Source organism: Neolamprologus multifasciatus, chromosome 12, assembly GCF_963576455.1.
Source record: "Neolamprologus multifasciatus chromosome 12, fNeoMul1.2, whole genome shotgun sequence".
In the NCBI taxonomy this organism is placed as follows: domain Eukaryota; kingdom Metazoa; phylum Chordata; class Actinopteri; order Cichliformes; family Cichlidae; genus Neolamprologus; species Neolamprologus multifasciatus.
This window is the reverse complement of record NC_140450.1, coordinates 4,836,517-4,859,887: the sequence shown is the minus strand read 5'-3', so window position 1 is coordinate 4,859,887 and position 23,371 is coordinate 4,836,517. Positions and strand designations below refer to the sequence as shown.

The 23,371-nt window shown below is 41.2% G+C and overlaps 1 protein-coding gene across 8 annotated transcripts in view; it reads right to left on the bottom strand.

Annotated features, from left to right (window-relative positions):
- The window catches only part of LOC146506219 (ral guanine nucleotide dissociation stimulator-like), a 65,878-nt gene that overhangs the window by 25,047 nt on the left and 17,460 nt on the right, over window positions 1–23,371 (bottom strand). The window contains exon 1 of one of the 8 annotated variants that reach the window (XM_085181159.1): window positions 14,795–15,629. The exons of 4 other annotated variants lie outside the window; for them this stretch is intronic. In XM_085181159.1, coding sequence (XP_085037285.1) covers window positions 14,795–14,914 — 120 coding nt within the window. In that variant the 5' untranslated portion in view covers window positions 14,915–15,629. Of the gene's footprint in view, window positions 1–7,576; window positions 13,625–14,794; window positions 15,630–23,371 lie in introns of those variants that run through there. 3 more of the 8 variants (XM_085181156.1, XM_085181157.1, XM_085181158.1) reach the window with 3 other exon arrangements.

The window sequence follows — 23,371 nt, the reverse complement described above, 5'->3', positions numbered from 1 at the left end:
AAAATGTATGTTTTATTGTAAAATGTATCTATTTAGATTGTAAGCCCAACAAGGGACAATTGTTGAAAATTAGCAGTAGCTATAAACCTACACATCAGTTTCATGTCTTGCACTTGAACTATGTCAAACTGCACTGTCCCTTTTAAATAAATAAATTCAAATTCAAATCACCCGATAAATATTTAGATCATTTAAATTTAAGTCACAAGTATTAGTGAACAAAAAAGGAGCTACAATCATAAAACAAAATTTCTTCTTATCCATAAAACAAAAATCCATAAAGACACGCCCCCTTACTTCCAAATTACCTTTATTCCAGCAGTTTCTCCATCATTTCTTTCCCAAACTAACAACAACACAAACAGTCTATTTTTGTCCCTGTGCGTCTGCCGTCCAAAAGCTGACTTTGGAGAGAAATTAATTTGACAGACCAGCCGTGGGTCACAGAACTTCTGATTAGATTTAGGAGATGGCCTCAATCTACATTTCCTGTAATCAGATTTTGTTTTTATTAAGTTGGCTTGTTTACAGTGTCAAAGAAGATTCAAAGTGACGGCAGCGACTGTGGATCAGCAAACGATGGAGGATGGACTTTATTTTCTTTCATTGAATTATACTTTCTACTAATTTCACTCAAATTGAATTTTTTTTTCTATAAAAACTAAAATAAGACCTTGATTTAACCCTCGGCTTAGGACATTTCTGCCCATGTGTTGCCTCAAACTGTGAGAGAGAGAAAGGTATTAACCGAGCCAAGCTGGCTTGGTCATTTTAGCGTTGCCATTATCAATCACACTCACAGTTTCATTGGGAAAATGAGGCTCTTATGCTGATCCCGTTCAAACAGGGCTGATTTTTATATCCATAAATCATCGTTGATGCACATTAAATGCTAATTAAATTTGACTGTAAAACTCCTCAAATATCAACACGACTTGGATTCAGTCTTTTATGTCACCTTGAGTCAGACGAGCCCGACTCAAAGTCCACTCTGTTGTTGACTCTGGAGCTTTTGCACATATCTACACAGACGTTTGGTGTCGTGGAAAGTTTAAACGCTGACATTTCCATTGAGCGAGCTCCTTCTGCTGATGAGGACTGTCTGATACGTGGGAAGGCTCCAGAACAAGCAAAGTTTTATTTTTTAAGACAACCTGCGGTTAGGATTTCTTGCTTCACACTCTGGGAGTCAGAGGACATCTGCGCTGAAATCTAAAATATATTTTGAAGGATATAACAAAAGATTTCAGTAATTTTGCATTCCCAGACTTCAAGTCTGTATCGTGAAGTTCTCTGCTGATCCAAATAGCATTGACTCAAGGTCTGCTCGCTAGCTTATGCTGGAGGTTTTCCTGTTCCTATCACAGTCACTTTTTTTCTAATGATAATCTTTCAGCACGGCTAAAACCTGTGGAAGAGAAGAAGAAGAAAAACCATCCTCTGTGACTCTTCACAACCTCATAAAAGAGTTACGGTCAGGTAACTGAAACGTGTGGTTAGGCTACAAAAACAGCGTGACGGAAATCCCAATTAATTCTCAAGTGATAACGAGAACTTTGATCATTTTGTCCCGCAGGAGGTTTAAACGTTACTTCTTACAAGCAAAACCTCTGAGCTGTGTCCACGCACAGCGCATTAAAGACCTCCATCCTCCCCCTCTGCTCCCAGTTAATCCCGCCGAATTAAATCAAATCCCTCCAGAACCTTCTCTCCTGCTCTGACCCACTTTGTAACTCGCTCAGTAAAACAAAATAGCTGCTTTAAACGCGACAGGGTTGTATCTGCTTTGTGTCTTAAAATAAACTTCACCTGAATCCAAACATGAATTCACAAGTTTTAAAGCCTACAGGGGAACACCGTTTTTCCGATGTTGGCGATGTTCTAACGCCTACCAAAATAAAGCAACGCAATATTGTTTCTGCAAAGATTTTATTGATGTCAAAGTTTTTCTCCAGGTTTAGATAAACATGCTGCAGCAGACAGACAGCAAGTGCAGAATCAGGCAATTTGAGCAAAGTTGGAAAACCGAGTATTTTTCCAGGCGTCTGGCCTTCACATTCCAGTTTCTGTCTGCTGCTGAAATCCAGCCCTCAGCCACTCGACTTTCTCTCTTCAAAATGAACCCAGAAACAAAAGCTCCTCTGTGCCGAGTCGGACGGTCCGGCTCCTGATTCTCACCGCGACACTTAACCGAACTTCCGGCTGTCGGGGCTTATCTTAAATAAGAGCGCATCATAAATGGCATCCCCGTGACTCAGGCCAGAGAAAGCTGACTGAAGTCACTTTTTCTTCACTGTAAATCCGGGTCATGTGGATATAATTAGACAATGAGACATGCACAGAGGAAACCGTAATCCAGCATTGTGCACTGTCCAGTTTTTGGTTTATTCTGATTGTGTTTGAGATCATTTCTTCCATGTGGGGCTAACCGGTGCTGCGCTGCAGTATCGTAACATACATCTGGGACTGCTCACAAGCAAGGCTGAGTCACTGTTAGCTCCGAGGACAATCAGATGATGACAGAGAGAACGAAGTTCATGGAAAATGTTCTCAGTTCGCCGTCACTCTGCGCTTCTAAAACTAAAGACTCCCAAGTACTCCCCGAGGGTAGCTGCCCACTGAGGGGCTACCCTCGCTGTCAAGGGCTTTCTTTCTGTTTGCATTCACGCGGTTACGGTGCGGCTGGCATAGCAACAACTACAAACACAACAAGACGGACGACTGGAGGTGTGTGTCTATTAGGGATGGACTGATCTGATATTTGATTGATTATCAGTCCGATCGACACATCGGTTCAGTTCTGTGTTGTTCTGTTTACTGCACCACGTGTCAGCAGCAGCAGCCTTTTTAAGTCAAAATAAAACAGATTTTCTGTTGCTCCTGTAGGGAAACTGGGGTGGCTGTAGCTCAGGTGGTACAGCAGGTCATCTACTGGTCGGAAGGTTGGTGGTTCGATTCCTGGCTTCCCCTAGTCTGCATGCCAAATATCCTTGGGCAAGATATAAACCCCAAATTGCTCTCCATCGGAGTATGAATGTGTGTGAATGTTAGCTATAAAGCACTTAGAAAAATGTGCGTGTGCGAATGGGTGAATGCACAAGTTGTGTAAAGCGCTTTGAGTGCTCAGATGAGTAGAAAAGCGCTATATAAGAACCAGTCCATTTACCAAACAATGACAGCGTCGTGCTGAACACTGTCCAAGGTAAATTGTATTGTTTTTCTTCCTTTGAATACCCTTAATTAAGCTTGGAATTCCAATTTCCCTGCGTTGTTCTAAAGTTAGGGGATATTTTTGGTTAATAGCTGATGTTTACATTGATTTTTTTTAAATATGCTGATAGCTGGTGCTGCAATAACATGGAGAACATTCACTAAACACTAAGGGGAATGATCTATGAAAAAGTCCCTGCACTTCCTTCCTTCCTAAACCAAATCAGATCCTGTAAGCACAAAGCTGAACAGAGTCCCTTGAACCAATAGCTCTGGGAGTTGCTTCGCTGTTTCTCTGATGTTCTCTGCAAACTGATTTGTAATTGAATGAGCTGACAGTTCGAGGTGCTCACTGTTTCTCTTGAGACGGGTTCGATAAGCAGCGGTCTCTGTTCAGCAGAGTTTTATGAAAGGTTCGCCCCCTGATCCTGTTGCTTTGCTAACAGACTGCATCGTTGGTAATTATGACTATTTTTAGCTTGAATGCACTGTTGTATACTGTTTGGCTTATTGCATCTGTGGCCAAGAGGGCTTCTTGGCTCCTGTGAAAATTAGATTATACAGGGTTGAAAAAAAAAGAAGCAAAAACACAGTTACATAAAGTCAAACAAAGCTGGTAAAGAAAAAGAAGAAACAAAGCACGATGCACAAATAGCCAAGGTACACACTGTTACACAGAGAGACCGCTTAACTCTTAATGCAATACATTTGTACCAATCAAATGGCAAAAAATAACAAGAAACCCTCTGCGAACTGAGGCTAACAAAGACTATCCTCTTCAGCTGCACGTGGACGAGTTGTGGTTGTATGCACAGTCACCCCTCAGAGGCCCATTTTGAGCCAGGAAAAAAAAACTCTGCATGAGTGCAACTGTTTCATTATAGGGTAGAAAAAAAGCAATTCCTGCAATTTCCTGCAGAAAGATACAAAATGTTGTAGAAATAGGTCGATAAATGTAACCTGGTCAAGCACATCAGCTTCAACCTCAATTTTAAGCAGGCATGCATCATTTTTATGCCTTTATTATAACAACTCCGATTTTACAAAGAACCAAAATGCCCATTAATCGCCCAAAACAATCATCCGGTCGTGACACAGCACAGCATCACTTTGTTATTAGCCTCACACTGCAGTAACTTCATCTCGTGGCACACCTCCATGTCAAAGCCACTCGATCCTCTCAGCTATACGATACAGTGCATTGAGGCTGATGTTGCTGGTTACACGGAGCCAGAGGGGTCAACAAATAGCTCAATCTGACCGCCGGCAGCACCACATCAGCCCCAGTGACCCCCTCATGCTGCAACACAACCTCAGCATCAAATAACATTCATGTGCAGCAGGAGGGGAATAAAGGCAGCGATTGTGGAGGAAACCCCTCAGCCTCTGCAGGAGGGGGATTAGGTAATTGTGTTAGAGCAGAGGATTAGATTAGAGCAAAGGGACGAAGCAGAACAGGTTAGCAGGGGACGGGAGACCAGCAGGGGCACAAATGGGGGGGTTTAATAATGAACCTCTGATACCAGTCCAGTCTGACCGAAGACACCGGAAAGTAAAAAGAAGAGAACATGTAATCCAGGTACACAGACTGGAATACATGGTCTCCATGGTGACACTGCCATCCAATCCTTGGCTCCGTTTAAGACCAATAAATATGATTACTCATCCTGCCCTCCTTATGTGATCGAATGTTCGAGATGTATGGAGCACAAGGCTGGTTTATTTAATCCAGAACAAAGGAAATTTCTATAGATAGCAATGAAACCATATCTATGAGGCTGGGTTTAAAGAGGACAGCTAGGCGGGGGGAACGTGACAGTTAGAGATATGAAAACAGTGTAGCGATAGAGAAGCAAAACACACGTGATCTTCATACACAGCAGGGACAATTTCCTGTTATTAACTGCTCTAAATTTGCAGAGCAAAGAAAATATTTGCATACCCATAAACCTCTATTTAATTCACAACAGAACACAGAAAGCATATCATAAATATATCCTTTTATACAGCATTAAAACTTTGGCACAACTGGGTTTGTAGTGTGTTCAGTCTTCGAAAGTCAAACATGTTAACATGTTTCGGTTTAGTTTACTAAAGAATAAAATAACAATCCCTATGTTTGAAGAGCGAAGCATTTAACCTGCATTCTCTCTAATGGCCAGCAGGGGGAGACTTTTCTAGTTGCATTGACTAGTCAGATTCTTTATGAATAAAGACCCCTGCTGCTCACTTGACCTATGACCCTAGCAAACGCTTTCCTGATGAGTTTGTGGTATCAATCGTTAGTTTTACATCTTTTAAAATTGTATAACTTAAACTGCCACACAAACCAGCAAGATGGTGACAGCAAAAAAGTTCACTCTGAGGCTTTAAAACCTCATTAACAAAAAAATGAATGTGGTCACACATAGCTTCCTGCAGAAGTCCTGCAGAACCACGCTGGCTCAAAGAAACGTGAAAGAGACTGAAGTTACAGGGGCACCAGCCAGTGGCGTCCTAACATTGTTGAACTAGCAGGCGACTGCTGTTGTACTTCAATGAAATAAAAATAATTTGTTTAATCAACTAACATCTGTAGTGCCAACTAGTGGCTAGGTCCATCTTTCATGTACAGGCTATGATTTGAGCTCTACTAGCATCACAATTCAACTCCACGGGAACACAAACAAGAGTCTGATTTTTGATTGTCCATCTGAGGTCCAAGTGATCAACCCAGCCTCTAAAAACTAGGGCCAGCGTAGTGAAGGGTTGGTTTTATCGCCTATGCTGACTTAGACCACAGAGGGTTAACATTAATGTGTTAAATCTACTCTTTAGCCCGGCTAGAAATGTAAATACACACCACACAAACACCTCAGCAGCTGTTACAGGTCTGTTTGTTAGTAATGTGTAGTGAAAACACAATACAAATTAGTAAATGATTAATAATGTGAGATGCTGTCATCTTTTAATGGTAGAAATATGCTGTTTTTCTTGTTTTCATTTCAGTAAAAATAACAGCTGCTTAAGATTTAACGGCTCCAGTAATGCAGACATATCAGAGCACAAGTAATAAGTGAATGCAGACAATGATGTCACCACTACAGCGGGGATCCAAAGACCCCAATTTAATCAAGCATCCACTCAATTAAACCTGGACCGATCCACGGAGGCCCAACCCAGAACTCAGAGGCTCACGGTTCCCTCGGAGGGTGTTTTTGATGTAAAACACTCTGAAGTCATTCTGCTGCGTGTGTGCTTTTACTTTTAGATTCACTTTGATCGTGACCTGAACATGTAAAAGCATCTGATTCGCTGCAGCTTCTATATCTGAAAACCCGCTTGTTTCTTCAGCTTTCTATGAAATGACACTAAAGTATTTCTGCTTCAGATTGCTGATTGGACAAAAGAAGCCATGTGTAATCTGTATTATGACAACTATTCTAACAACGAAACAATGACTCAAACAGCTGGGGTAATGATCTACAGATTAATCTGTAATTACAGTAATCGTGGCCACATTTAGAACTGCAGTGGAGCTTCCTAAAAATGATACAACTAACTAAATGGATTTATATCCGTCTGTTAAATGAGATCAGAACCAAAAACAAAATCTTAACTTCGCTCCTTTGTTGGGTGACTTTGTTGACCCATCAATGAATGATGTTGCTGCAGTAACAGGCCACTACTTCCTGTAACATCTAGTGAAACTGTAAATCACACGATTGATTCAATGTATGGGCGCACATGTGGAAAAACCCCTAGAAGTACAAGCGACCGATGCAGATATTTCATAGCATTTGTGAGGTTTGACTCAGCGACACCTGCACAGGAGTGTTTCAGTATCAAAGAGAATCAGAGGGAGGGAGGGGTGATAACCACAGGGCTGAAAGCTTCAATAACAACATGAAAAAGCAAGTCATCCTGTAACTGTACTCTCCTGCCAAGCAGCACCGCAGCATCATATTAGATTTCCCTGTATTGTTATGTTTGTTATGAGGCTGTATTAACACTGTAAGCTGCAGCCAATCAGCAGCTTTATACTGATAATCCGTTTACAAGGCTTAAAAATACAGGATTAGAGCGTTTATGGCACATTGCATCACCTGGGTGACTCACCAAGTTGAATGTAAGCTTATTAACGCAAATTTAAACATGTTTTATGGGCATAAAAGTAGATAAAGCTTTGAAATACGTGGAGATACAGGAGAAACATCATAAATCTCTATTTTAACGGTAAGAAAATGTTTCTGAGCACAAGTGTTGTGTTATTCCTCAAGAATCGCCACCCTGAAGCCTGAAAACCTCTTTGGATCCGCCCGATCACCCTCCTTCATGACAACACAGCAAACCGCATCAGCTAACGGACCTCTCCTTGCCTCCTCACCTTCCTCCCCACTCTCCTCACCTCCACCAGCGGCAGGTCAGGGTCCAGGTGGGTGAAGCTGTGCAGGACCACCGGACTGCGGTCTTCGACCACCTCTAGCCTCACGCCGTCCCAAATGTTCCGCACCTTCCACGAAGAGTCAAACATCTCGAGCAGCTGGCCCGGCTTGACGCTACGCGCCTCGGCTTGCATCCCCGGGAAATAGACCATGGATGCCCGCAGAGTTCAGTCACACCCCCGCGCTGACATTTCTAATGTTTTTTAGGACTCCCGCAGACACACACTGCCGCTGCCGCCTGAGACTAACGCTTCTGTGTGATCATCGCCTCTCTCAGTACAGTTCATCACGGCCCTGACTCACACCGGGGCTTTTCTAAACCCCGCCCCCACCAACCGGTGCCTTCAGGGCTGTCGGATAAACCAAACGCACAGGATGGCTTTAGCGAAAATTACGTTACAAGTTTTGTCTTGTATTTAATCCCACGCATTATACATATTTTCTAAAAAGTTAAAACTTTAATTACATCAACGTGAATACAACTTTGCAAAATTTCTGTTAAACATCTAACACGTACTTTTCATGGAAAAGGAACAAACTACTTCTTTTCATTGAGTTATTTTTCATTTACATAGATGTAATGAAATGCTATTAACCATACTTTAATGTTTATAACGGTCGTCACCATATCAGACATTTACTTTGTGCTAAAACAAAACAAAAACAAACCAACACTCTACGGTTGTTGTTGTTATTTTTTAGTCCAATTATAATAGTTTTCATTTTTCTTTTTTCCAGTTAGTTTACAAAGTGAGTTTGCTCATTTCAGGTAATTTTTTCATTGTTGGAAATTATTATTTTTTTACTTAAATATTTATTAGTTACAGCCCTAGCTTTAGTTTGGGTTTTTTTGTTGGGTCTTTTGTTTTTGTTTTTTAATATTATAATCTGGAGATTCTCTATCAGGGACAAAATTAGAATGAGTATTACAATAGAAACACAGTTTGTTACGGCAGTGGACTCACAGACAGCCTATTATCTCAATAAGCACGTTCCCCAAAGCCTCATCACTCAGATTAACAGTCTAGAAGTAATGCTATTAAATCTGCATTGTAATTTTATTGTGATTAGTTTTCTAAGGTCACAAAATAATTTCATTTACTTACAAAAGTTTATATTTGCTTTTATCTTTAATTTCAAGTTTCCCACATTTTATTTTATCACACCTAAATTAAGGTAATTATAGTAACCTGGGCACACTATAAAGTTGTTATGTATGAAACGGGAGTCTGCGAGACGTCCCTGAAGGCAGCACTTACTCCCCCGCTCTTACTCATGTCTCTGGGAAATGATGGCGCTGTTTGTGCCTTCACTGTGGCAGGAGGACTGTGTGGGAAAAGAAAACAGTGAAGTCTGCTGGAGTTACACTTTCACCGTGAGCCCAGAGCAGCTCAGCAAACACGCTTCCCCCACCTGATCCTCCACTGTTACACTGAAGCACAGCTTAAAAGGTGGCGTAGAGTTTAAACCAGTACATGCTCCTCTAACGCCTTTCGAAAGGGCAACTTTCTGCTTTTCACTTAGTTTTCCAAAGACTGATTATGCATTAATATAAAAAACAAATTACCTGTGAGTGTGTTAACTCGTTATAAAAGTCTAAGTCACACTTCAGCAGTTTTACTGAGATTATAGCTCCATAAAGACATCATTTAAATATAATTATTTAGGGTTTTGGGGGTTTTTTTGGTCTTTTTTAGGTGACTGGTTTGAGTTTTAAACATATTTGTGGAAAGATGATAAATAAGTATTATTTAAATGGGGGAAAAGTCTAATTTTGTGTATCTAAAATCTATATTTTTCAACTTACATTTTAGTGTTTAAGACATTTTTATTCCATTTTATTTTGATTAATCAAATGTACTGAGCTTTTACTTTACACAAGTACTATATTATATTATTTTTTTATTTAAATCTTCACTTACTGAGCTTTTTAAATTTTACTTATTAGATTTTTTTCCATTTTTGTAAATTTTACCCTATTGATCTATTTAGCTTTGTCACTGTACTTTTTCTAGTCTACGCTGTTTAGTCATAAGCTGCTGTAACTCTTTGCTAACTTTTAGAATAAACACACCCTGTCTGATCTTACTATACTTAGAAAATACAACAGGGGAAATCAGCAGCTCCTCAGCTGAAAAGATAGAAAAGAATAATTTTTCCAAAATAAATGAGCTAAATTACAGATTAATATCAAAATAGCTCACTGACCAAACTTTTCAGCCGCAAACAATTAGGGGCAAATGAAACAAAATCCTCACTGAAACCACCTCAACACAAAGATCTCAATGTTATACAATGTTATCCTGCACACACCTTGTCAAAGCACTGCTGCTCACCATGAAAACAAACAACCTTTAACAGTCAGAAAGCACCTGAAAGCACCATCAGGAAGTCCCTGTTAGTAAACTGAATTAGTTTGTGTTGTGGTTCAACAAATGCATCTTGGGGGAATTTTAGGCTAAGACTTCAGAGAAAGAACCTGAAGACGTCTAACACTGCCGCCTACTGGTCAGTGTCAGGAACAAACGTCTCCAATCACACTGAGAACAAATCTTTTAAATTCACCGCAGCCTGCTTTAAACAGCAGAACAAAACCATTACCTAACTGTTACATTATTAAACCTTAATTTTCATTCACATGTTTTTCTTTTTGGATTTTTTTGAAACAACCCACTGTTTTTCCACGCCAAGGCTCTGACAGGTGTGAAAACATTTTAGAACATTTAAGGAAAACATCTGCCGCACCAGCTGAGGCTGAATGCAACCACAAGCACGTCCGACCTCGCCGACCTTTCCTCGCCAAGCGGCTACGCTTCATAACTCAGAAATCTGCAGCTGCCTGACGTGAAGACGACGAGTGAGGGAGCAACACGGGTTTCTAAAGGTTTATACAGATTCAAGTTTCCAATAAATCAAGACAGCCGTGGTTCACTGTGGAAGATTACAGTCTAGTGATTAGAAGTGGGAAAGGAGATATTTCCAGACATATTTCCATTATTGTCACCACACCAATGAGCCAGGTCCTGTAAAAGCAGGTTTCCTGATATAACATGTTTTAAGTGTTTGAAGAAGGGTTTTGGTTTCATTTCTTGCACCTCGTGGGCAAAACAGTGGTTAACTTTGTCCCCTCACAGTCCGAAGACATGCATTGGGGTTATGATTACTGGTGATTCGAAATGGCTGTGTGTTTGTGTGTGTTAGTCCTTCGACAGACTGGTGGCCTGTCCAGGATATATCCTGCCTCTCTCCCTACGGATAAGCTCCAGCCACCTGCGACTCAAATAAGTGGAAGAAAGGATGCATGGATGGACTTCATTCCTTCATAATTGGACAAATCACTTACAAGTATCCTTGATTACAAATAATAATCAATAATCAAACCATATGAGTCCACATGAGGCTCTGTGACCTCATTAAAAGCTCTGCATGCTGCTGATCGTGCAGGCTATATGATAAAATGTGGCTGTTGCTGTTTCTCTTATCACAAATCTCCAGGATGTTTATTTGAAAGCTTTTTATTAAAGTTTTTGTTTAAAAAAGAAAGAAATTTCCAATTATTTAAATGTTTAAATATCCACACTTTCCACATTGTTTTAAACATTTTAGTACCAATTTATTCCCAGACCCTCAGTGGCCTGTCCAGTGCTTTTTTGCCAGGCTGCAACAGAAACACGAGGCTTTATTTATTATCATTAATCAGAATCAGAGAGACTTTATTTATCCCCAAGGGGCAATTAAGATACAACAGAGCAGCAAAAACTATACTGCAAACACAGCCTGAAAAACATCCTAAAGTCTGTTGAACACAAAGCCTGACCCGGATGGTAGATCGGTTTGAAAGATAGCGTCGAGCAAGACGTGACTATTCCCCGTTTCATCTGCGCAGAGCACAGAGCAGCAGAAAGACTGAAAGTCACAGAATAACAAGCACTGGTACTAATATCTGCCCTACAAAATAACCCACATGGGCTGAATCCCAGAAATCTGACAGAGCCTGGAGGGCCGGCCAACTCTGAGTCTGCTGCGATTTAACTGAAGCTCTTTTTCCATCTGCTGGAAATCAACACCAGAGGATGTTGTTGTGCTGCTGCTGCGGGCCCGGCTGATGTTTTACGGCTCCCCGAGGACGGTGACGCTAACAGCCCGCGTTACGTTCTTATTTTCTCACACAGAAACACTCGTGCTTTTACTGAGAGACTGCACGCCCTGACCTACAGAAGAAGTTTCACAGAAGTATGTGAGGAGGGCAGATCCAAACGTCACTAACCAAAGAAAGATTCCCATCACAATGAGGGTAAAATTATAATTAGGGCAGTGACATCAGCGGCTTATTTTAGTCCTGCTGACACTGAGCAGTGCAGAAAGTTCTTTATTCCTCCTGTCACGAGGCCATTTAGCAAGGCATTAAAGCTGGTGGTTATCTTGGGTTGCTGCCAGGCGCTCAATGTTTCCTGCAGTACTTCACGAACAATAAACCTGAAACAAATAAAAGCCAAAGGGAGAGCCAGACATAGACTGGATATCGAGTTATGTAACAAGAGGAAAATAACAAGCCCATAAATCACGATAAACTGATTAATACAAGAAAAAAATAAAGATTCATGGTCAAAACCTCCTAATGAAATCAGCTAAATCTGTAAAATTCACCTTCAGTGACACAAACACCAGCGTTCTGGTGTGCAGAACTGCACAGAGCACAGGTTTTATTCTACCTCAGATAAAGGCTCAGAGCTGAGGACAGACAGAAGCCTAAAGAACACATTCAACCAATCTTGGCACAGTTTAATCGCACCTGTGAGCTGCCTTCTATTATAAATAACAATAAAACCAGTAAAATCTTTTCTTATTTCTGTAATCTGAAGGCCTGAGTGAGCGTGAGTCACACAGAGAAAAGGTCTGGCTTCCTGTACTTCCTGTCGTCTGAGGTCGACAGCTTCTAAGCAGCACAGACAGCTGAGGTCAGGCGTCTGTGCTGCTTCGTGTCTCTGTGAAGCCAGCACGCTGTAATGACAGCTAATGGGAGCAGATTATAGAAAGCGAGCCCTTTATTCTTTCATTTCACGTGTAGCGATTGGTTCTCGGTGCAGACGTGTCGTGCTGTGAAGTCAGATTAACTCAAGAGCCGACCTGAGCACTCCCACTGTTGCAGCGATATTCGCCACGTGGCTGTTGGACATATTTCATTTTAAACATCTGTATCTGTACCACATCTTTAAGACATTTGGAGCATATTTTAAGCAAGACCTTTTTAAAATCACTGACAGCTTAAACGGGTTGATATTAATCTTGGTCAGTGTGCTAGTGATCCCTGTAAGTCCAAAGCTTGAAGCCTAAACACTCTGTTTCAAACAGTTTTTTCTACTCTTGACTCTGTGTGATGTCACTAAGAGTCAAAGATCCCCAAATATGGTTATCTCAGGCACAGAAGCCCCACCCAGCCAATCAGAAGACAGGGACCTTAAAAGAGACAGGAGATTACCTGTGCAAAGGCCGAGTATAAGATAAACAGGGATTATTTTAAACTGCGAATCATGCAAAGCTCATGTGGAAAGGTCAGAACAAAAACATGGAGTTGTAAAGAACAATAACAGGTCCCTTTAACAACAGCGTCACAAACTACACTTAAAAACTTAAACGTAAGACTTCAAATCCTTCACACGGCCAGCAGAGGAGTGCAGCCCACACTTGGGAAACCACCAAAACTTAATTTAAACAAGAGCAGAATTACAGATAGAAAATGATTAAAAATGGAAAGAGCATCTGACAACTAACAAGCAAAACAAATAAACAAACAAAAAGCTTTCACACTCTCTCTACTCCAGGTCATATCTGTAGGGATGCACCGATACCGATACTGGTATCGGGTATCGGGGCCGATACTGTAAAATGTGTGTGTACTCATACTCGTAAAAGTTAACCGATACCATGAACCGATACTAACTTATTTCATTAATCAGAGGGTGGCTTGTCATTTCTGTTGTAATTTTTCAGATTGGCCACTAGGGGGACAATTATTATTTTATTTATTATTTATTTTATAATTTTTTATATTTTATTATTTATTTAATAAGAATTATTTAGTTTGTTTGTTTACAATATGGACACTGCAATAATTTAAAAGTTTATTTTATTCGCAAACCTAATTTGTATTTATTTTATTCCAAACAGAAGTGTTTATTTATTATTCTGAAAGCTCGAGACAGTGCCAATAGTTCAGTGATATTTTGTAAAATTACAATGTGGAGACTCTGCAATAATTTAACAGAAGTGCTTATTTTTCACTTGAAATTTTTTTGTGGTCATTTTTTTTAAGATTTAATTTTTTATCGGCAGGGAATAAAATAAAACCTGTCTTCCAATTAATTGTATTTGTGTGTGTGTGGTAGAAGTATCGTTTTTTGTACTCTGTATCGGCAAGTACTCAGATCCAAGTATTGGTATCGTATCGGTTTTAAAAAATTGGTATCGTTGCATCCCTACATATCTGTTAATCAGAAGAATGTCAAGAGTGCCTCTGTGATGTGTCACATGTATCACTTCAAAACAACTCAAGTTTCTATTGAATTATTTGCATAGTTTAAACAGCCGAACAGTGAGCTGTTTGGCTGTTTTTTACTCTCTACTTCCAAGTAACAGATACCAATCCTGCTTGTTTTTACATTCACCAACAGAGTTTAAAGAAATTGTAGCGAGCACACCCAGATCGTTAATAAGGTTTATGACTCATAAATATGACTATCACTCATAATGCATCACTAATATAAAAAGGGTGTTCAAAACAAGCTGTGGTATTAAACTGCATTAGCATTAACAGCAAAGTGTAGCAAAGGTTAAACAGTAAAATAAACACTGGTAACTAATGCTGAGTCAGTGCTATTTACACCGGGGGGCTAAACTGGGGAGCACTCAACCAGAGTTTAATTTATACTGGGACTTATTTTGAAAAAAAAAATTCCAGTGCTTTCCCTGGAACTATAAACCAGTATCCGTCTAAACGTGTCTTCTGCTTCACTACAACTTCCTTCACTGTTAGATGGTGGCATTATTTTACCTGCAAGGAGCCAAACTCTGTGGCCAGTCCTTCAGTTCAAGCCCAACACTGAACTACAAACTCAGCCTCTTTACACTTAAGAGCGAAGGCAAACATTAAGAGCTCCAACCTGTCTTTCTTTTCCTCCGACTGTCCTGTAATAATCCTCGCCATCCCAGGTCCCGGCCAGCAGTCCACAGATCCACCGGCTCCAGCACCACATCACGGCTTTGCTGGTCCCAAAAAACATGAGGATCCTGGAGGAGCAGAACCTCAGTGAAGGCGACTCCAGGGCTCCCACTCCCCTCTTCACAGATTGGCCGAACCCCAACCGCCAACGCTCAGCTCGTGCAAGTTTACTTTAACAGCTGTGTCAACAACACGAGGAACAACACTAGAAAAAAATTAACCTATGCCGGGAAAAAAGGAAAAGGCTTTCCAGAAGAGGCTCACATCTGTCCGTGTATGTCAAAGGTGGAGAGAAACCGCTTGGTAATGACCTCCACCTCCACAACAACGACAACACCGTGAGGCTACGGCGCTCAAATGTCCTGCTGTTACCGCTCTCAAGAGAAAATGAAACCTCAACATGATGCAATAAAATTCAAAGGAATTTCCTGCTTAACTGAAGGAGGGGATTATCTCCAGGTAGTTTACCTGTTTAACAACGTCATCTGAAGCTATGTGAGCGTTAGGCAACCTGTAGTGACGAATGAAAACAGACTTACAGGAACCGTCTTAAGAAATTCAAAGACCTCTAACTGAAAACAACTTACTGAACCTGTTCCTCTGACACCTCAGGGCACTTTGCGGTTGTCATCACCTTAATCCAGAGGAAGGGGTGTTTATTTTTATAATTAGTGTCGTTTGACTCAGTTTGCAGATACACATATTTAATGCTGCAAAAAATATAGAAGGCCTGCGAGTCCAAAAAGTATCCATCCATCCATCCATTCGCTTCCGCTTATCCTTTTTAGGGTCGTGGGGGGCGCTGGAGCCTATCCCAGCGGTCATAGGGCAAGAGGCAGGGTACACCCTGGACAGGTCGCCAGTCTGTCGCAGGGCCAACACACAGGGACAGACAACCATTCGCACTCACTTTCATTCACACATTCACACCTAGTGACAATTTGGATTATCCAATTAACCTATCCCCACAAGCTGCATGTCTTTGGACGGTGGGAGGAAGCCGGAGTACCCGGAGGGAACCCACGCAAACACGGGGAGAACATGCAAACTCCACACAGAAAGACCCCGGCCTGATGTTGGAATTGAACTCAGGACCTTCTTGCTGTGCGGCAACAGTGCTAACCACCGTGCTGCCTTATAAATAAAAATCCAAATAAAGCACAAGAACTCAGGGAACAAATAAAAAAGTCTGATTTTTGGACTACCTTCCTGGTTAAGTCAAGATAACAAACAATAAATTAATAAATAGGAGACAAGCATTTACTGGTCAATAAGTGAAGGGAACACTCAGTCATTACAGTAAAAAACAAAGCTAAACTTCAGTGCTATCAATCTCTCCAGTTAGTAAGCAGAACCCACTGTGAGCTCATTTCAGCTGCTTTGGTGCAGATGGTCATGACAACAGGTCCACTGGACAGGCAACAACATGACAAACCCCACAAAGGGAATGTTTTAGCAGCTGGTGGCTACAGGCCGTTCCTCTCCTTATCCCTCCTGACTGTTTTTCATCTAAATGTCCCTATCACTGCAGTCATCATGCGATAGTATCTGCAGATAATTCAAGTTGCACAGGTTACTACTTCAAGACGGAGATGTGAGGAGAGCTGGACAGGCTCGCTGGTTCATGTTTCTGACCAAAATGTCAGATTCAGACTCCATGAAGGGGAACACGGGTCCCGGCGTCCTTTAGCAGGACCTGTGCTCGCAGCTCAGCCCCACGCAGCTTGATCGGCATTCGGCAGACAACACCACCACTGGCAGCTTTGCTTCTGGTACCCTGATCTCTGATAACATTCACCAGAGCGCCTCCAGACTCTTTCACACCTGTCACGTGTGCTCAGTGTGAACCTGCTCTCTGAAACTGAATATTTTTAAAGTAAAAAAAATGCATTTAACTTACAGCACTAAATAAAGAGAAGATTAAAATTTTTCTTATGAAATAAACAATAATTTGTTAAAGAAAGCCTCTGGAGATGATTTAATGATCCATTAACAAACAAGAACAGATAAACTAGTAACTGTAACAGCAGATTATTTATTATTTTGTTGGGTGATTCTTTTATATTGTGTGTCCTGTGCACACAACATACATTTTTTGGCAACATATATTGTTTTTTAATGAAACCCTGCCTGGATATGTGCTTTTTATTCTACGCATTTTTTATGACTAACCGGCAAAGACATCTTCCAGTGCAGCATTACAGGGTTTTATGGGATCGTAGTCACACAGTTTTCATGGACTTGGAACTGTCAAAGTGCACAGAGCTGGTTGAAAGAACTACAGAGCACATTTGCCGCATGGCTGATTAAACAAACATAAACAGTGTGTTCTCTGTACAGATGACGAAAGCTTGTTTAACTGCTTGAGCAACACAAGTAATTTTGGTATATCTAATCTTGTAATTCAAAACAGAAAAGAAAAAGAAGAAAATAACTTAAAAATCACAGATTAATTTTTCACGAATTCAATAATAGGTTTTGTTTCTCCTTCCGGAGCCTCTTCTCTTTTTACTGCAGCAAGAATAAAAAACAAACAAACACAGGAGAGTTTCCCAGTAACAGACACATACAAGAAGAAGCTTCTGAGAGCTTGCCAGATTGAGCTGCCTCTAACAGCCTTTGGATGTATCCCCTGCTATTATTTCAGCCAGTCGAGCCATTCAGGTGCTCCTCCGAGCTCCTGGCATTTAAAAATGCTCTCTCATGCCAACTGCAGCCACCTGGGGACGGCAGCTCTGCTCTGAGGCATCCTGACAACCGTCGCACAGGCTGAGAATAAAATAAACCAGCATGTGTTTGTTTAGGAAATTGTATTGTCAGAAAAATTATTCTGCTTTTTTTTTTTTTCTTTAAAGATGACTGATCATCAAACCGAGTGTCGTCTTTGAATCCGACTCCCTTCACTTTAATGCCACGTTTGCAGTGTTGGGAAGGTTACTTCTAAAATGTATTCCATTACAGAATACAGAATACATGCCCCAAAATGTATTCTGTAACGTATTCTGTTACGTTACTCAATGAGAGTAACGTATTCTGAATACTTTGGATTACTTAATATATTATCATGCTGTTTACAACTACATGAATGTACTATTGCTGTGATTTATTACTGTTACTGAAGGTCCGCGGCTCCGAACCGTAGTAAAGGGACCTCTGGCTAATACGGTGGGTTCTGTGTCGGGCTCGTAGCCGAAAACTAGCTTTACTTTGTTGTCTGGGTCAACTCTGCCAGCGAGAGACAGAGAGAGGCGTTGAAAGGCTGCTCCAACGGAACTTATTGTTTTTGGAGGAAAACAGGAACACGGTGTACAGTCGAGTCTTAATAGCTTACTTACAACTGGGCTCGTCAGGCACTCTTCTTGGCTGCAGTGGTTATTATTATATTTACATGCTTCCAGCTCCCGTTTTTGCTCGATGACAGCTCGTACTTTTCCTTTTTCTCCCTCCCTCGCTCACAGACACACAACGTGTATGGCAGTCCATTCTCCCTGCAGCACGGACTACACTGCCTATGATGCTACATTCTTTAGAGCTATACCTGTAGCATTCTGCCTATTAGCTTAGCACAACAACAACAGGCGCTCTCTCACCCAGGAAACACGCAGAGAGAGAGCGTCACCCTGTAACCATGGCAACCGTAACGCTGCCGCCTGGAACAACAGAACGTAGCTGTCAAACAAAACCAAAACAGTCCTGACCCGCGACAATATGAAACAGGGAAGTACCGCCGTGTAATCCATTTATTTCAACAAAGTAACTGTATTCTAAATACCACCTTTTTAAACGGTAACTGTAACGGAATACAGTTACTCATATTTTGTATTTTAAATACGTAACGGCGGTACATGTATTCCGTTACTCCCCAACACTGCACGTTTGTTGTTTTGGTTTTTCTTTTGATGTGACACATTTCTGTCAGCCCAAGATGTTTTTCAACGCTTTAACCTGCACAAATTAAAGCCTAAAGCCTTTTTCTGGTCTTTCTGAGAGCCGTCACAATATCAAACAAATTTGGCAACCACACAAAGTTTCAGTGGTATGCAAAGTTTAAGTCAAGCAGTTTGAATGAAACTGTCCAAACTGCACAAAGTGACATTGTAACAACTTCTCCACGATGACAACCAAATCAGATGCTAAATGGCTCTTATAGTGCTGTTCTTCTATAAAAGCGCTCTATACTACAACCATTATTCACCCATTCAAACACAGATTTAGGATCACACTCCTGTGATCGAGTGGAAATCTCAAGGGAGATCCTCTGGTATCCACTAAAACAGGGGTGGGCAACTCCAGGCCTGGAGGGCCGGTGTCCTGCAGGTTTTAGACGTGTCCTTGATTCAACACAGCTGATTCAAATGGATAAATGACCTCCTCAACGGCTGTGTCCCAATTCAGGCTCTGCACGCTTGAAGTACGCGCACTACGTGCACTACGCGTACTACGTACGGTGCGTACTATAAGTACGAGAAGTGAGGAAGTGAGAGGCTTGTGAAATGGGACGGTCTAGCCTTCGTCGCGCTGTTCAGGTTGCCTAGCAACCATGATACTAACCGCGAGAAACGCGAGATTGTGTGACAGAAATGAAGGAGAAAAAAATGTTTTGTTGGTCATTCATTTTTGTCATGACATCACTTTGATTAGTTGAGTATCTGAGGCTGATATATATATATATGTATATGTATGTATATATGTAGCCTCTATATATATGTATATAGAGGCTGAAAGTACAAACATCACTAATGTCACATAACTTTGCCGATATGTGGCCAACAGCAATGTTTTAATGTTCTTCATTATTAAACATTCACACATAATTAAGTGACGTCATGTTCAGTACTTACTTTTGACAGTTCACTCTTCGGCCGCTCCCTTCTGCCGTATTTTGCGGCAAAATTATCCACACCCACCACCGCGCTATGAATTGTGGGATATATGGGACCACGAAGCGTGCACCGGACCACGCTTGATATTTGGGGAAATTGACGTTGCATTTGGAGTATGCGTTTGAAGTACACTTCGAATTGGGACAGCCGTCGTAGCGTGGCGGTGACGTAATCGCACTTAAAATGCGTACTTCAAGCGTGCAGACCCTGAATTGGGACACAGCAAACGTGTCCTGAAGTCCTCCAGAGGCTTGGTAACGAACTAATCATGTGATTCAGGTGTGTTGACCCAGTGTAATACCTAAAACCTGCAGGACAGCGGCCCTCGAGGCCTGGAGTTGCCCACCCCTGCACTAGAAGCAGGCTTGAAAGGTGATTCAATCCCATAGACTCCAATGTCCAAGTCCAACTTTGCAGCAGCAGTAACCATATTCACACCACTACACAATCCTGTTGTGGTCCCTAAAGCTTTGTTCAGCCATCATGACAGCCAGTGATGATTTGGTTATAACTCACCCATCTGGATTTGGCTAAAGCTTTGACTGAAAAGTGTGCAGAGACAGGTAGCTGCACTCAATCACGGCCTTCTAGGTCTCAGTTCTGCTAATTCAAGTCAATGAACTGGACCTTTCAAGTCTTTCTGTGATGCTGGCGACTTTTATATCATTTTAATGCAACTAAATGACAAATATTACACAGGACCTGAAATTAATTTCCCCAAATTTAGGGAAATTGCACCATGATGCTTTTTACCAGGGGGAAGAGGGTACCAGTCTGAAGAGGGTACTACTTGTGAGCTTAATTACATGTCTTATACAGTCACCCATTGTTCTTCTCCAACTACAGCATGGCTGTATTCTCTGCTCTGTCCATCTTTATCATCGTAGGTCTTTTCTCTCGTCCAATGTCAGCTCAATATTTTACAAATACAGCAGCTAAACTAACATCAGGGCCGTATGAGGATCCTGAAGATTCACCTTGTCAACATTAACCTCCCCAGGGACTGCTGTTTTTTTTCCTGAGTGCACTTCTTGTCAGTTGACATACATTACAAGACTTTAAGATCCTTTTGGCTGCTCTTGTATTCACAAGGGCCCATCACAGAGTTTTTACACCTGATGCCCTTCCTACTGCAACCCCAAAGGGATGTGTGTCACCTCCTGGGATCCAACTGTTAGGCAAACATGTAAGCCACTACACATTTACATAGTTTAAGTGCCTCTAAGTCTGGAGCTAAGTCTGTGCTGATTTGTGTCCATTTCATGCCTAAAGTGAGAATTTTCCACTTTTAAAAAGCCAAAAAGCTCTACAACTGGAGGCTGGAGGAGTTCGCTCCAGAATATCAAGATGGCAGACGAAGGAAAACTCAACCCTTTTTTTTATATCAAACATTTATCCTTCTTGTCAAAACTTGCACAACCAAGCAACACAACCATCAACATTTTATTCCGGGTTTTGCCTGGAAACCGGAATGTTATTTTCCGTGGTGTTCTGCTCTTTAATGAGTATAAACCATCTTCCACTTGAAAGAAACCACAGCAACAGATGGAAAAGCAAAGAAAAAACTCCTGCTCTGCTGTGCCGCTTTATTTCAGTCCAAATGTCTCCGGTGTACTCCTGCCTTTCCATATCACCTCCACCTCCACATCCACCTGCACACCTGCTTCCAATTTCCTCTTCGGGTCCTTCAGCGAGCATACCCACACTTGAGTTCCTTGCCAAATTGTCAATCATGCTACCTGAGCTGTAGATTTCCAGCCTTCTGTCTGGCCAAGTCGCCTTGTTTCTTCTTCTTCTTCTTTCTCTTTTTGGACCCATGCCTGCCTGCGCGTGCCCCTCGGGACTTCCTGTTTAATGACCCACATCAGAAATGGATGATCATTGCTGACGGCTTCATGGTTGCAGTGGGAGCTAAGAGCAAAGGACTAATAGTACACTGACTGCCTGTGAAAGAAAGTCTGGATACAGTTGTCCAACAACAAAACGCTGCACTCATCGTACTCATTAACTGCTGAAAACTGTCTAAATATGGCTATAATATGGCTCAGAGCCTCAGCCTTGCTCAGTGAACATTATCAACACGTCTGCAGATGCTTCCTTCAGAGTCGACTGACAGTTTGACAACTGACAACATCTGACTGTTAAACTTTTTCTTCCTGATCACTGGCTGTAAGCAAATCATCAGTGTGCTGCACATCCTTGTTTTCTAACCTGCTTCAGAAAACAAATGTTGTTTGCAGGAACAGCTGATCACAGTCTGTCAAAGTTTACAGTTTTTAACTAAAACAGAAAATATGGAAATAAACTGCATCAAACCACTCTAAGAAAGTCTGACAATAACACATTGTTTCCCATAAAACAGGAGAATAATGCATTCTGCGTTCAATATTTGCTGTTTGCCCATAAAATACTGCTACACTCTGAACAGCTTTGCATGCTGGGGGTTAGGTTAGAATAAAGACAGCAATGCCCCACAAATACAGAAAGCTATTGTCTTTCTAGAAGAAACACTAGGGAACACAAGAGGTGGTTGTGATTTTCAAATACTGGAATAGAGGTTTTATTAAGAATAACACTACCAGCCAGCAGGCCAATAGGCCAGGGTTTCATGGAGTGGTCATACTAAATGTTCTGTGAACGGTACACACTACAGCCACCAAACAGCTCTGAAATCTGCCTCGTAAAGCTAGCAAGGCTATTACAGCACAGTTATTCAATTAAAATGAACCTAATCCCCTCAGAATCAGCTGTTTTGTTTGTTTGGGAATATGTGTGGAATCCCAATCCAATGCAAAATGGCAACCACACAAAGTTGCAGGCCCTTTAGAAGCATCTATTAATAGGTCAAAACTCTTAGTCGCCTTATAGTTTCCAATATTTTTGAGCCCACAAAATGTCCTAAATACAACAGATATCCTCTTCATATTGTAGGTTGAAAAAAAGCAGCTCTGGTAAAAGCTGCAAACAAATCAATTTTGAACTTTGACCATCAATATCATGGGTTATCTAATAGTTTTAACAAGAACACTGCACAAATTTAATGCCTATGAGGTACAGTTACAGAAACTAACATTAGAGCAGCCAAAAACACCACATAGACAAATTAATTGAGCTAAAACTCATCTTACAAAATTACGGAGCAGGAAAGTCCTCTCTGGCATTAACAACAGCACAAAAACTGTGCACCAGGAGCTTCGTGGCATGGGCTTCAATCCAAAGGTGTAACCTGTTATTTGGCCTAGTAATTCTGTTCATATAGAGTAGCTCACAGTTAATACTGAATAATGTTTGGTTTGAAACCCTCACCTGTATTACACATGACATTTTTAGCTTTTATTAATACTACCTAAACCCTTTTTCAGTACAGCTGGAAGATACAGTAGTAGAGAGTTGCCATCCTTAATGCGAGCAGCGATCTAGTCAGTGAAAACATCAGTGTAGCCTTAAATGAGCAATTTCATATAAACTCTGTTGAACCCTTCAACAAATTAAAGAAGAAAAGGCCAAGTACTAATTTGAGTAGGTAAAGAAAGTCTATTACAAGTCTACCACAACTACTTACAGTCATCTGAGAGCAGTGTCAGGTCCAGTGGGATCTCCGAGTATAGCATTGTTGCTTGGAAAACACAGTGTTT